At 39.1% G+C, this 15,810-nt stretch overlaps 1 protein-coding gene across 1 annotated transcript; it reads right to left on the reverse strand.

Moving 5' to 3' along the window:
* Window positions 1–3,062: 3,062 nt before the first annotated feature.
* LOC307117758 (cytochrome P450 2B4-like) lies at window positions 3,063–14,539 on the reverse strand. Its single transcript, XM_079802816.1, has 9 exons — window positions 14,297–14,539; window positions 13,999–14,158; window positions 10,991–11,143; window positions 10,559–10,719; window positions 9,325–9,498; window positions 8,896–9,037; window positions 5,322–5,509; window positions 5,108–5,249; window positions 3,063–5,020 (listed from the first exon to the last, which is right to left on the reverse strand). The coding sequence occupies exons 1-9, from the start codon at window positions 14,489–14,491 to the stop codon at window positions 4,836–4,838; spliced, it is 1,500 nt and encodes a 499-aa protein (XP_079658942.1). The 5' UTR covers window positions 14,492–14,539; the 3' UTR covers window positions 3,063–4,835.
* Between the last annotated feature and the right edge of the window lie 1,271 nt (window positions 14,540–15,810).

Consider the following 15,810-nt stretch of genomic DNA (forward strand, 5'->3'; position numbering starts at 1 on the left):
CGGCAACAATGCATCTTAATTTTCACAGTTGACAACTACTGGTGTACAAAGGGTGTGAATGATAGCACAATTTTACCATAAACATTGTGATATCAATAAACCGAGAAATCCACTTTTAACAACCATCCAAATGGTGTTAAATCGCTTCATTATAGTGATGATTCAAAAGAATCGCTTCACTGACGTTCGAAAGACTCGGTTCCGTAAAATGATTCGTATCCAAACGAGTCGTGTTTACGTTAGTTTCGATACGTTTAAATGCCAGAGAGGCGGGTGTATAACTTCGTTCCAAGTAGGCTGATATATCATTTTGTTTATATTTTACTAATTGATTCACTTCAGACGCGATACCAAACCGGTCAGTACTTCACATGAACGGAATTCCGCTTTCATAACTAAACTAAGAAGGTTTGGTCACATTACACTCGTTAAAGATGACACAGAACGGGACCGGAGGGTCGGGTATCGAGACGTACAGTGCAGTGGTCGCTAGAGGAGCACCAGCATCATCCGATACACGTGAGTTAATGACAGCTCATTTTACTACTTCTGATACTTTAATCCGAAGAGAATTACAGTCTGTGAGGGTAGTTTATGAATCAAAATAGTTACCTTTTTGTAAGGCAATTGAAGATGTCTTAACTTCATCAGCTGGAAAGCATCGATGTGTACAAACATCTGATAGACATCTTTAAGATGTAAGTTGCATATATTCTAAATCATAAACATCTTAAAGACACTTTCTAAACTTGACATCTGACAGGAAATGTCCTAGAGGAAGTATTTCCAGATGTAAACACACATCAAATAGTCTCTATTATTTCAGAATTGCCATTATGCTGTTGTAGTGCTTGTTATAGTTTAACTTACTGTACATTAAATGTGGGACAATAGTAACCAGATGTTTTTCTATTTGACCCATCCATCCACCCATCAATCAGAACCAAGCTCTGGCCGGATGACGCTGAAGAGAGCACTTCGGGATCTGATGGTCCAGTATCCTGAAGGCGTCACTTTGAGTAAAGCACGCAGGTCCTGCTCGCTCCTCCTCGACTCAGAGGTGCTGAACAACTACGCCTCCGTCCGCCAGCTCTTGGAGTCCATGCCTGATGTGGTGACACTATGTGGTTTCGGTGTCCAGACGTTCCTTCTCCCTGCCGGCCACTAAACTATAGGACATGTCTGGACTTCTGGCGGGGTAGTAGATGACCAAAGCAGCCGCTACAAATATGAACATTTTCCTCCACTTAACTGTGACCTCTCCAACCTGGCCTAGATGATACTAATCAGGATACATGGATTTTTTACCCCAATTTTAATAATATGTTATGGAAATTGCTGTTTACATCTTTGAAGACCACAAAAGCACTTAATTCTTGTAGGTGGTCATGCACAAATCAGGAAATAATAGTCTTAAAGTCCCCCTGTAGTTGATTATTTTATCCCTTAAAACTCATCTTTGATCACCAAAATGACATTTAAATGTTTTTTTCCTATATAAAAAAAATCTTCATGCCTTAAAATAGCTTGAATGTTACTCTACACCCTAGCTTAATTTAGTATGCAAATTAGCCCCGCCCCCACTCACTTGCACAAGCTCAGAAACACCAGCGACTGTCTTTGGTTCACTGCAGTTTTAAAGAGAAAATAATCAACAATGGGGTTGACTGATGAATTTGCACATGGTTTGTCTTAACGCATATTAAAAACACCACATAGACGCCATTAAAAACTTGATTTTCACCACAGGGGACTTTAAGAGTATGATGTTTATATGATTTTAACTTTGAATACACATTTTAACTTTCACATTCTACTTCAAATGTTTTAGAAGAAATGTTCACAATAACTTGTGATCTTTATATTTATAATACAATTTTCTATAAAATACTATACTTATATAATACATGCATCCTCCTAAAATTACACTAAAGGTTTGATGAAGTATCAAAATGGATCTGCATTAAATTAAAACTTTGATTTTAAAGCATTTGTGTGTTTTCTCCACTCATATGAATAGATTTTTTGGGGGGGTATAGATATAGTACCATTATGTACATGATGCATTAAACCAGGGATTTTCAAATTGGGGTCCGGGGGGCCCCAGAAGGCCGCAAGAGTGTGACAGGGGGTCCGTGGAAAAGTCTAGTAATGTTGTTATTTTTATGTAAATCAATTATTATATTAAAGCAATACATTTAATTCAAATTATTTTTTATTAAAATAAAATATATTAGTTATTAATCTATTAAATACATTAAATTAGATTAAAATAAATGAAATAAAAATGATTCATATAAATAAAAATCAGATTAAAAATAAACAAGAAATAAATCATACATTACTACATTGAGTAGAACAAAATATATAATAATGTAACAAACAAATTTTAGATTTATAATATTTTTGTGTATAAAAAGTGTTTATAAAAGGTGCCTTATACATTTTAGGATGGGGGTCCCTTCAAAGATCTCTACACGACCCCAGCCGAGGAATAAGGGTCGTGAAACGATTGTCCATAAAAAATAAAAAAAAACACAAAAAAAAAACCGGGAACAAACTTCCCGTACCGACAACTTCCCGTATCGACAACTCCCCATACCGACCCAGTACCAACTTGCCGTACCGACCCAGTACCAACTTCCCGTATAGACAACTTCCCGTACCGACCCAGTGTAAACAAAGCGAATGTGTAAAGACAGTCAAATAGCCTTTACAAACAACAAAGTCAGACAAATTTGAAGTTGGAGGAGAAAATGAGATTTTCGCCCTACCCTACCACAGCTTCAATCGCTCAGGATTGTGTAGAGGAAATCTGTGAAAACTCAACTGTTCCTATCGGAAGAAATCGTTTAGGTTTTAAAAGATTTAAACATCCAGGATACGCACATGAAAGGGCCATTTTAAACAATAAACTGACACAAAGACTTATAAATAATGTGTCATTCAACATACGACACCTTTTGAAAAGTCCTCCATCTCCACAATTGTAAACACTGGGTCGGTACTTTCCAACGTGATAATGTGTGGTACATCGCAGAGCTGGTGCAAGACGAGCATTTGTGGTTAAAAAGTACAAATATTTTTATTTTCTTTTAGAAAATGACAGATCGTTTAGATAAGGCTGGGATCTTGTCGAGCCCTTTGAAGCGCCATTGAAATGTTCATTCTGAAGTAAACTAGTCCTTTAACTCAAACAGTTCTGCAATTTCACACATGCACATTAACAGGGTGTGTTTACAGCTTCACATGAATAGCCATACATCTAGTTTTGACCTGTACAGGCTTGTCTGTAGTAATACAAGCTGTCACATGAGAAATGACATCATGAGAGAAATTAAGCTTTACAGTGGTATTACAGCACTGCAGTCATTTATTGTGATACCAGGGTAAACACTTTACAGCAAATATTACAGCATCCTTTTTCAAAACCATAACTATTAAACCAGAATATAATTCCTTAGCTAATAATATTAACATAAAGTTTCAACGCTATCTAAACCAGCTACGGAAGCTTTAGAAACTCCCTTAAAGTGCCCCTATTATGTTTTTTTAAAAATATTCTCGTTCATTCAGTGTGTAATGTAGCTATTTGTGCATGTAAACGTTCTGCAAAGTCATAAAGTCAAAAGTGCACAGTAAATAAAGTTGTCTCCCCAAAGAAAGACACTTCTGTGTTACGGTTCTATGTCACTAGAAATCATAATTGCATAATGCACGCCTATGTTGTACGCCTGTCCGCAAACAACTTGACCCGCCCTTAAACACGTCATTTTACTGACGACGTGGTTCAACGTGGGATTCGCAAAACACTTGCTCTTGAAAGATGGGTCAGAACCAGATTATTTGGACCAGCTTGCTCCTCAGAATCACAACCTGTAAATATGAATAATTATCAATGTGTATATTTTCTACCAGGTGTTCAAAATACATAGTTTTGTGTTTTATATTGTGTAAGTTTCCGGCTAACCAGCTAACTCACGTTATTACGCTCTTACTGAAATACTTCTGCTCAACAGCTGTGGTGACTATTACCTAAAACTGTGTCTATTAATGCAGATCGTCTGTCATTCTTACTACTTTGAGTAAAGATAAAGGATGGAGAAAGATTTGTTTTTGCAAACTTTAAATGTTACATCAGTCAATCACGTTAGTGCTCGGCTAACGTATGCGCTGTTACTGAAACAGTTTCCAAATGAGCTCCGCAATAAATCAGAAATACACACATGGGTTTGTTGATGGACACACTTATTAATGCTGATGGTGGGGAATTACAGCTGCAACATCTCATAATGTACCTCAAAATGAAATTTGAATTGCTCAAGGTTCGGGTGGAATAACTAGTTCTTCCATTGTTTCATCATCGATTCGGACTCGCGCTGGGATTGATGTTAAACCGACGTCATTGTTACTGTCTTTACAGTGTGTACAATCGCTGAGCTTTAGGAAGCCTCCGGACGGAGCTGAAGATCAGTTATGGTAATGTACGTTTGTTTCAGATATGCGCTGTACGCGGTAGACCAATCACAACAGACTGGGCCATCTGACCAATCAAAGCAGATTAGACCAATCACAACAGACTGGGCCATCTGACCAATCAGAGCAGAGTAGCTCTCGGAAAGGAGGGATTTAGAGAGACTGATTCATCCATCGAGTCGTTTGAGAATCATTGAACACTGTGGTGATGTGCAAAGTATATTATGAGAAAAATAAAGCGTGTTTTGACCTTTGGTGCATTTAAATCTGTTGTAGGAGACCTCCAAAACTAAATCATGAGCCTTTAAATCGCATGATAGGGGCACTTTAATGTTGGAAAGGTTACTGATGGTCAATCCTTAGGAAGCTCTGCTCTGGCATATGATGTTGTATGCATCAGGAGAGCGGACCAAACTGAAAATCCCATTCATGTCCGGCCACTGCACACCAGGTGGCCAGGAGAAACGAATGCGCTGCAAGAGAGAAGTGATGAAGAGGAAGAGCTCCATCTTAGCCAGGGTCTCACCGGGACACACCCTCGGACCTGATAAATGGAGATAAAACATAGTCGGTTTCAAATCTAGTTGGGTTTGCTCTTGGTCTACTGATGTCGTTGTCACAGGTGACTCACCCAAGGAGAAAGGGAGGAAAGACTCTGGTTTGAAGAATTGTCCATTATCGTCTAAGAAATTCTCTGGGTTAAAAGTGTCTGGATACTTCCAGTGCTCCTTATCACTTAAAATTGCTGTTAAGTTAGTCAGTATCTCAGTGCCCTAGAAAGACGATGTTTGTTAGTTGAACAATTTCAATCAGGAAAAACAACACATCCAGGCTCCATTCATTACCTTGGGAATGTCGTATCCTCGTAGTTTTATGGGCTGAGTTGTTTCATGCATCAAGTTAGTGGGTACAATATTGCCAAAGCGCTGAAACTCATGAACAGTTGCGTTCGTGTATGGTAGTTTGTCACGGTCATCCATGCTGGGAGAGCGGTCGTAACCCAGCACCCGAACAATCTCCTCATGACATCGTTCTGTAACGAAATTAAAGTTCATGTGTGTATGTTTCCCAATGTGAAAATACAAAAAGCAAGCCACTGGAAGGCTGACCTCCTGAAACACTGTTGTGTCGCTTTCAAAACCTACTCCAACTCAAACAATGGTGTGTTTGGGATGTAGCACCTGTGTGATATAGGGATGCTCATATTGACCGTTTAACCGTTAACCGATAGTATGAATTTTGACCGATTAATACTATCAGTTAAACGGTTTAAAAGGTGTTTTTTTTTTTTTGCTGCATGGTCACCACATTTTTATAAGAAACAATATCGAGTCTATTAAACACGAAAGAACAACAAATATATCAGTGAGAACACTCGTTTTAACAGCCTACATACACCGGGACTGCATTTGACTGCATATCACAATTTTCCCAATGTTGATTCTTCTTGCAATCGTAATGAAATGGACTGTGGCCTACATTAAACCTTTAAATAAAAGGTTTACACAGTCATATACAATAAACGAGCTTGCACAGCGACAGGAAATAAAAATTAACACAAAAAACCTGCCTACCTTACCAGAGCATGTCAGCAAAGCAAAGCGGAGCTTCACTCATTTACTGCTCACCGGTAAAATGACGTGCGCTCAAATCCCTCTCCGACATGACATTTCTCAGTACTGTAGCCTACTATGCTTGTAGCCATTAAAACACGTAATTAGTTTCAGCTTAAATATTATAATGTTATTTTTTAATTTCATTTACGTTGAAAAGTGAACAGGACACATAAGATGCATAATGTCAGAAAACGGGGGTCTTCAATAAGTTCAATAACACTTCAATATGTTTTGTTTTGTTGAAAGCCTTTCTTTAAAGTGAATTTCATTTTGTATAAATTGTATCTTAATTTTAATCTATGTTTAATCAACCAAATTGCCCGGATTTAAAGGTCCCGTTTTTCCTGTTTTTTTTTAAACTTTGATTGTGTGCAATATAACGTGTTCATGTTTCGCGTGTAAAAAAAAACAGTATTTTTCACACAATTTACTTATCTGTATACCGCTGTTTTCACTGTCCTAAAATTAGCTTGAGGATTTCCTTGTTCTATGAAGTCCCTCCTTCAGAAATACGTAACGAGTTCTGATTGTGCCAGCGGTTCCCGTGGTGTGATTCGACAGCAGCTTACACACGTTGCCCGGAAAGGTCACGCCTCTTACCATAACGGGGAGATGTATGCGCTCAAAGTACAGCCCCTGAAGGCCAAACAAAGGTGATTTGACTTCGGGATGAAAATAACAGCGTCTCGACGACATGGCGACAAACACACTCTACGAACGCAACACTTCCTCTTCTCCACGAGGGAGCAACAAGACCACGCCCCCTTTTTTGCGTATTCTTGTGGGCGGAGGTTAGTCAACAAACTGTTCTACTGACGTCATTAAAGCAGGGAGTACAGGGATGTAGTCCAGACCGGCCGTTCGCTGTAGGCTTTGAAAGGGAATTTCTGTTAAATAAAATATCTCGCTTGGCATTGAACTTTGAGCTTTATAATTTTACAGGTGTTATTTATACTCTAACAGCAACATTACACACTAACTAAAGTTTGAAAAATGGGATCACGAAGAACAGGACCTTTAATAAATAATAAGCAAATAGTATAGCCTATAACAGACAATGACATGGAGGCAGCGTGAACAACGGCTTAAATGAACAACTAGAAAAGAAAAAAAACTTTAGTCAGGGGCAGCTCTAACTATTTATTACAGATAGACCTATATTTTATCCAGCATGTCACAAATTGAGTTCTGGGTTGAGCGTGCGGTGCTGAGCGGAATGAGCTTCATAAATGAATGTAATTGTTTTAAAAACATAATTCAACAAATAAATAATATTTTTTAATGGGCCACTTAAAATGTTTATTACAAATAAATTACAAATAAAAACAAATAAAATGAACAAAAATATGCATTGCATTTGCAATCCTTTGAAATCCATTGCAGCACCCCAGGCACCCCCACTTCCCGCGCCCCTGCACCCCTTAGACATACTACTTTAAAAAAAAATGTAAAACCAGTAAAGGTGTGGATTGAGGTAGGCTTGCTATTTTTATATGATTAAAAAAAACTTAGATTGACGGGAAAAAAACTATTCCGGTTCTTCAAATGGATTCAGTGTTTTCGTTTTGTCATCTTAATTTGTTAATTATTTAAGTGAAAAATATTTAGTGTCAGCCTATTTATTTTATGCATTTTTAAAAAGTTTTATTCTGTTTTTCTCTGTTGTCAGAAACGCTGCAGGTGTGTGAACGTTTGATAATGTGAATCCAGGTTCTGATGTTGTTTTGATCTGTTCTGTATGCTGCGGTTTGCACAGTAAAATAAACCCGTGGAAAAAAGTGTCTTTTTAACAGGTCACAGACACTCTTCAATTGTATATTTATTTAATGCCAATTCAATATTATAATCTAATCAGTTAACGGTTAATAATCGGATAATGAGCAGCGGTTGTCGGTCGGGAAAATTAATCGCTTTGAGCATCCCTAGTGTGATACAATAAAAATCTGTATAAACCTAGTTGCCTTTACAAATTATGCAATACTATTTCCATTTGGCTACTAAAAGCACAAAAAATGCATGTTACAACTTTGACACAATATAAAAAGGCAATATTACAGTGCAGAACAAAAAAACCAACAGCTCTTGCAATAAAATACATTTTTGTACATAATATTGTCTTGCATATGCAAGAAGGTTTGACAACAAGACCAAATGGTTCTGGTTTTTGTGCATCTCAAAACCAATCGTGACATGCCAAGCCATGTTTGAATATGCGAAAGTACAAATGAGATTCGAGAGCTGTGGAGGAGGGGATTTTCTGGGAATAATGACTCAAATTAGGTCTGTTCCTCAAACAAAAGCAACTGACTTTGATAGAAGACAGAATTCTCACTTTTAGGTAAACCAACCCTCAAAATGCATGCAAACTATACTTATCACCTTTATATCTACATTTACGAACTAGGCAGATCCAAAGCGAATTAGAGAGCACGCATACATTTATCAATTCATGCATTCACGCAATGTTAAATGGATAGTTCCCCCCGAAATTAAAATTCTGTCATCATTTCCTCACCCTCAAGTTGTTCCAAACCTGTATAAGTTTCTTTCTTTTGTTGAACACAAAAGATGATATTTTGAAGAATGTTGGTAGTCAAACAGTTGACGTAGCCATTGACTTCCATTGTAGGAAAAAATACTATGAAAGCCAATGGCTACCGTCAAATGTCTGGTTACCAACATTCTTCAAAATATCTTTGTTTGTGTTCAACAGAATAAAGAAACTCAGGGTTGGAACAACATGAGGGGGAGTAAATGACATAACTTAATTTTTTGGTTGAGCAAGCCGTTTAAGCCTAAGTACCTTGTACATCTGGGTATTGTGCCAAGTAGATGAGCCCCCATCTGATGGTGGTTGATGTGGTGTCGGTTCCAGCCAGGAACAAATCAGCAGCTGACATAATCATGTTATCCTCGTGAAACGTGGAGTCCTCGTTGGACTTTTGCTGCCCCAAGGAAAACAGAAAGCATTTCAATTGATCCATGCATGTCTAGTTATCTAGCAGCCTACCGTGATTTCACCTTGTAGGATATTGTTGGTCTTAAAACAAATTTCCTATAAGAGTTAGAAATGGAACTGGGGGTCTGAAGAACATTTTAGGGGTAGTTCATAACACAAGATGTTCATTCAAGAACATGTTTTACTTGGCAAAATCGCTGCCACCTTTCCAAATAGTAACTACCATCAAAGAGTGGATTAAAAAGCTTCTAGAACGGTTGGTCGTGATCTCACTTTCTCAATCTCCAGCAGGTAGGCATCAATGTAGTCCCGTGGACTGTCTGGATCCAAAGTTTCTCGGTGTGCTTTGATTGCTTCCCTTAAGAAATTCTTCACCTCATCACCGTTCTGATAGATTTTCTGGTGTGGCCCTGGGAAATGTTTGATGATGGGAAGTAAGTTGAACACCTGGAAAAGAAAAAGGCTACAGATAACTATGCAGCATCAACAGCAAAATTTTCATTTTAACCTGCTCTAAAACACCTGCGTCCTAAATCACATAGTCCCAGAATAGGTACTTCTTTTGAGTAACTATTTCATGAGCATTAAAGGGGTGATGAACTGGCTTTTTTATACTGTTTTCTGAGGTCAACTTATGACATTCACATGGTTTTTACATTGAAAAACATCATAATGAATAAGTAATAGGCTATTTTCTACCCTGGTTTTGAGCCTAGCTCCTGAAACGCTCTGTTTTTATGGGCGTGCCGCATTCAAGACTTGGAAGTAAACGGCCACTGCTATGATTGGATAACAGTTTTGCATATTATAATGAGTTCCGACTCCCCCGTCAGTAAAAGTGGGGAATAGTTTTGAAAACTTTCAATGTGGAAAAATGCCAACTGGAATGATTTGCCCATACATGTTCGACCCAGAGTCTGATCCAGAATCGCAGGACAATGAACCAACAACACCTCAAATACAAAGGATACTCCAGCCTGTGACACAGAGGTAAGCTATCGCTAATTATGTTTAGTTAGGCACGTACACATAATCAGTAGATATCAAACGATCTGTAACAATGCAATACTAACACATAAACATTTTTTTACTCACATAAGTGTGTTGTGTCATTCCTGTTAGATCCAATATAGAAGGCACCCCATCGTTTTTTTAATCTAATTCTGTCTGCAAATCCAGTCTCTACCTGTCTTGTTTACAAAAGAATCTGCGGTGAAATGAATCGAAAAAACGCTCAACGTTTTACCCACTTGAGCTGGAACTTCATTAAAAATAAAGTTAAACCATATTCCTAATATTGGAATCTGAAGGAAGCTTATGCAGCGACTGTGTTCTTCCACAACCAGGCTTTGCACAAGTTCGGTGGGCGGGGCTACAGAATTAGGCGTTCTCCAAAGAGTAACAATGCATTGTGTCGAAAACTTATGGGAATGCAGACAGTAGAGTGAGATCCAGTTGGATACTAGGACAGTGTTTAGCTAATAACGTTTTTAACACTTGTTCATACCTGCCCTACAAGTGAACCTATGTGATTGACGTTCTCCTTCAGGATTTCCAGAAGGTATGCAAAGTTCTTGTTATCATAGTCGAACCGTTCCCCCAGGACGATGGAACATATAATGTTGGAAACAGCATTGTATATTGCATGTTGTGGGTCGAAAGGCTTGCCTTCAACAAAGAAAACCATGTGTTAGTTTTTGGCAAGGAATGCATTAATAGTTAAAGAGAATTAAAAGTTGAAATTTAGCTAGCTTGCTGACTAAACAACTGGTTTAATGGCATTTGAATGATTGAATTGATGATGCACTCACGTCCACGTACTTGCGTAAAATAGCATGTGTAAAGTTTGTTTAGAACTCTAACAAAGACAAGGTGGGACATAACAGAGTACAGCACCTCAAAACACTGAAAACATTCACAGACTAAAATCCTCAATTACCTTCTGATTTGAGCATTTCAGAGAGTAGGTAACTGCTTTCCTCTGTCACGCGTTCCTCCAAAGATTTCTTTCCCAGGCCAAAATTCCTGAGCGTGTGCAGAGCAAACCGTCTCTGCTGCCTCCAGGCGTGACCAAACGTGGCCATTATTATACCTGATGGAAAGAGAACAGACCTTCGGACAAAGTTAAGCAAAGACAGACAGACAGACAGACAACTTAAACAGATGCAAAGGTCTACCAGCCCCAAACATCTTGACCAAGACAGTCTACCAAGTCGAACATGGCCTCATTGCCGGGTAGAGTCCCAGATCTAGACTAGCAGTAGATTGCTTGAGGCCCAGATCCAAACCAAGCCAACGAGTCGTCAAGTCATCTTACCTGAGCATTTGAATGCACAGATATTTTCATAATAACATGAGCCAACTGGAACGAAGAACATGACTAGCATGATTTATATTAAAAATGGTAAGCAAGCGCTGCTTTGTTTAGGGTTTGTGTATCAGCAGTTCTAGTTTTTGTTTCCCTTATTGAATGACGATTGATGAGCGATATTTACTCACATGCTGGCGCAGAACGCACATGCTAGTTGACAGTCGCCTTTAATCTTTTTGGTGTGTTCAAGCGTAGCTTTTTGGCCGAGAGGCAGAAAGACGCCATCTTTCGTCGCCGCTAGTTCTTTGACATCGCTTGGTGTGTCCCGGGCATAAAGGGTTAGTTCACCGAAAACTGAAAATTAGCCCATGATTTACTCAACCCTCAAGTCTTCCTAGGTGTATATGACATTCTTCTTTCAGACGAACACAATCAGAGTTATATTAAAAATGTCCTGTCTCTTCCAAGCTTTAAAATGGCAGTGACTGTTGGGTCATTTTTGAAGTCCATAAAAGTGCATTTAGCCATCATATAACTGCTCCACATGGCTCTGGGGGGTTAATAAAGGCCTTATGAAGGGTAGCAAAGTGGTTGCGTAAGAAAAATATCCATATTTAAAACTTTATAAAGTAAATTATCGCACACCAGTTATGCTCGTCAGGCGTAGTGTAAGCATTTTGAACTGTGAGAGGCATTACACTTTTTTAAGTTAAATACATAAGACTGTCTGCCGGAAGCTAGATAATTTACTTTATAAAGTTTTAAATGCCCATAACCACTGGATATCTCCAAAGAGCTGAACATACCCACCAGCGAGGCCCTTCATTTCTTATTTGGGCTACGTACTGACACATTTGCCTGTAGGTTTCTTTGAAGCAGCCGCTCCGATGCGGCGTAAGAATGAATAAGAATGTCTTGCCCAACGCTTGCCCCGCGACTTCAACAACAGGGAGAAACTGTTGTTGTTATAATCAGGGTCGTTTTATATTCAGAACTATATGATAAATTCCTTTTTCCAACTCATCAAAATTCGGATGTACAGTGCATCTGGAAAGTATTCATAGCGCTTCATTTTTTCCACATTTTGTCATGTTACAGCCTTATTCCAAAATGTATTAAATTCTTACAATACATCATATTGACAGCGTGAAAGAAGTTTGTTTGAAATCTTTGCAAAAAAAAACAACAACAAAAAACACATGTACATAAGTATTCACAGCCTTTGCCATGACACTTAAAATTGAGCTCAGGTGCTCCTGTTTCCACTGATCATCCTTGAGATGTTTCTACAACTTGATTGGAGTCCACTTGTGGTAAATTCAGTTGATTGGACATGATTAGGAAAGGCACACACCTGTCTATATAAGGTCCCACAGTTAACAGTGAATGTCAGAGCACAAACCAAGCCATGAAGTCCAAGGAATTGTCTGTAGACCTCAGAGACAGGATTGTATCGAGGCACAGAACTGGGGAAGGGTACAGAAACATTTCTGCAGCATTGACGGTCCAAATGAGCACAGTGGCCTCCATCATCCATTAATGGATGAAGTTTGGAACCACCAGGACTCTTCCTAGAGCTGGCTGTCCGGCCAAACTGAGCAATCGGTGGAGAAGGGCCTTAGTCAGGGAGGTGACCAAGAACCTGATGGTCATTCTGACAGAGCTCCAGCGTTTCTCTGTGGAGGGAGAAGAACCTTCCAGAAGAACAACCATCTCTGCAGCTCTCCATCAATCAGGCCTGTAGGTTAGAGTGGCCAGACGGAAGCCGGAAGAGTTTGCCAAAAGGCACCTGAAGGACTCCCAGACGACGAGAATCAAAGTTCTCTGGTCTGTTGAAACAAAGATTGAACTCTTCGGCCTGAATGGCAAGCGTCATGTCTGGAGGAAACCAGGCACCGCTCATCACCTGGCCAATCCCATCCCTACAGTGAAGCGGTGGTGGCAGCATCATGCTGTGGGGGTGTTTTACAGCGGCAGGAACTGGAAGACTAGTCAGGATCGAGGGAATGATGAATGCAGCAATGTACAGAGACATCCTTGATGAAAACCTGCTCCAAAGCACTCTGGACCTCAGACTGGGGCGAAGGTTCATCTTCCAACAGGACAATGACCCTAAGCACACAGCCAAGATAAAGGAGTGGCTACGGGACAACTCTGTGAATGTCCTTGAGTGGGCCAGTCAGAGCCCAGACTTGAACATCTCTAGAGAGATCTGAAAATGGCTGTGCACCAACGCTCCCCATCCAACCTGATGGAGCTTGAGTAGTCCTCAAGAAGAAAGAAGAAAGGGAGAATCTGCCCAAAAATAGGTGTGCCAAGCTTGTAGCATCAAACTCAACAAGACTTGAGGCTGTAATTGGTGCCAAAGGTGCTTCAACAAAGTATCGAGCAAAGGCTGTGAATACTTATGTACATGTGATTTTTATTTAATTTATTTTTTTATAAATTTGCAAAGATTTTAAACAAACTTCTTTCACATTGTCATTATGGGGTATTGTTTGTAGAATTGAGGAAAAAAATAATGAATTAATCGATTTTGGAATAAGGCTGTAACACAAAAAAATGTGGAAAAAACTGGATGCACTGTATTAGTACACTACAACACCAACATCTTCAAATTAATACATTTTACTGACCATATCCATTACTGATCCAGTTTAGAAGTGGTACAGGTGGCCTTCCTGAAAAAGAGGATCCATTTTGAACCAGGGCTTCCTTCGTGACCTGGATTGTATTGAGCATTATCGCTGGCTTCCTCCCGAGATACAAAGTGGTCATCTCTCCATACTGAGGCATCTACTCGGAGAAGATTTCACAGCACTTCAACACAACTAAAGTGGTTTAGACATCATCTCACTTAGCACAAGCAGAACATAAGACACAATTGCACAAAAACAAAGCCTCTATTACTATAAGCTGAAAGTAAAGACTCACTGATCTCAGAAACTCCATTGGGTTCTTCAAAAAATGTGGCATAGTACCCACAAAGGGCAGAGGTCTGGGACCAGGAGGAGTTCGACCTCTGTAGGAATTAATCCTGATGGTCTCAAACAGAACCAGAATGATCAAGCCCAGAAACAGAGCCAGGCCAACAGAGGCCAGGTCTAACTTCATGAGAGTCGCCCACATGATTCCTTTCAAGACAAACACAAGAGCAGCGGACGACTGTGGGGCTTTATAAACAGAGCGAAAGAGGGAGGAGACCGTGGGAGAGTAAGTTTGACATGCCAGGTCATGCTTGTGTACAAGTCTTTACTGCTAATGCTGCAAGGTTTGAAACATTCAAGACATGAAGATATGATTATATTTCTGCAAAACACTAATTTTACCTTTATAAACTAGCTAGATCTAAGGGAAGACGTTCATTCACTGCAATGTGGGGCAAGTTTAGTAAATAACTGACAAGCTCAAAGCTCTCTACTACACACCAGTGGAAACGGTCTACACCCTGATCTCGTCTTTGTTATTGAGATTAGGCAAGAGGCCTGGAAAAGGGAGTATAGGTGACAGCAAAACTATAGCATGAGTTTTCAGTTCAGATTTTTGCAGTCATGCATATTTATACATTTTGCAGCAAGTAAAAAAAGGTACTACTAAAATATATATAGAAAATATTAGGCAACACAGCAGCATGTTGATTTGCTTTTTCTTTATTTTATTTTTTTGGTCTTTTCTTGATTTTTTTCTGCTCTTTTTGTCTGTTTTCTTGGTTTGCTATAGGGAAGATTTTGGCACTACATAATTGTCTTATTGGGTTGTTATGTTCAATTTTCCTATCTAAAGCCTTTGTCCTTATGCAAGCAAAATAGGAATACGGCTAATACAAATAAAGTGAATACATTTTAAATCCTTTTTTTTTTTTACACATAAAATAAAAACACTTTTTTGGACACCTCCAAAATAGGGGTATTAAAATATCTGACATATTGTATCACAAATCAATGTGATGAAACACAGAAATAAAAGGAAAATAAACATTTACATTTACATTTATGCATTTAGCAGACACTTTTATCCAAAGCGACTTACAACTTGCGAGTACAGGAAGCGATCGGTCATGAAGAGTCGAGTAAGCAAAACAAGTGCCTGAAATACTGAGTCCGTGTACATTGCTCAGTGTAGCACAGGCTAGAGTAGGGAGGGAAAAGGGAAAAAAGAGGAAAAGAACGTTTTTAGTTTTTTTTTATGAGGTTAAGTGGTCACGGAAGAGCTGAGTTTTTTGTTGTCTTTTGAATGTTGTCAATGATTCTGCGTTTCGGATGGCGGTGGGAAGATCGTTCCACCAGCTGGGAACGTTGAATGAAAAATGTTCTGGAAAGAGATTTTTTGCCTCTCTGTGATGGTACATTAAGCTGTCGCTCCTTAGCTGAGTGAAGGCTTCTGGTGGGGGTGTAGACTCGTAGAATCGAGTCAAAGTATGCAGGAGCTGAGCTTGTGGTGGCTCTATA

This window comes from Gobio gobio (genome assembly GCF_949357685.1).
Source record: "Gobio gobio genome assembly, chromosome: 21".
NCBI lineage: Eukaryota > Metazoa > Chordata > Actinopteri > Cypriniformes > Gobionidae > Gobio > Gobio gobio.

Coding starts and splice junctions, on each gene's coding strand:
- LOC307117758 (XM_079802816.1), bottom strand. CDS start 14,491: ATGTGGGCGACTCTCATGAAGTTAGACCTGGCCTCTGTTGGCCTGGCT. Junction 9,038..9,324: donor ACCTGCTGGAGATTGAGAAA/GTGAGATCACGA, acceptor TCCTTGGGGCAG/CAAAAGTCCAACGAGGACTC. Junction 5,510..8,895: donor ACAATACCCAGATGTACAAG/GTACTTAGGCTT, acceptor ATTTCGTTACAG/AACGATGTCATGAGGAGATT.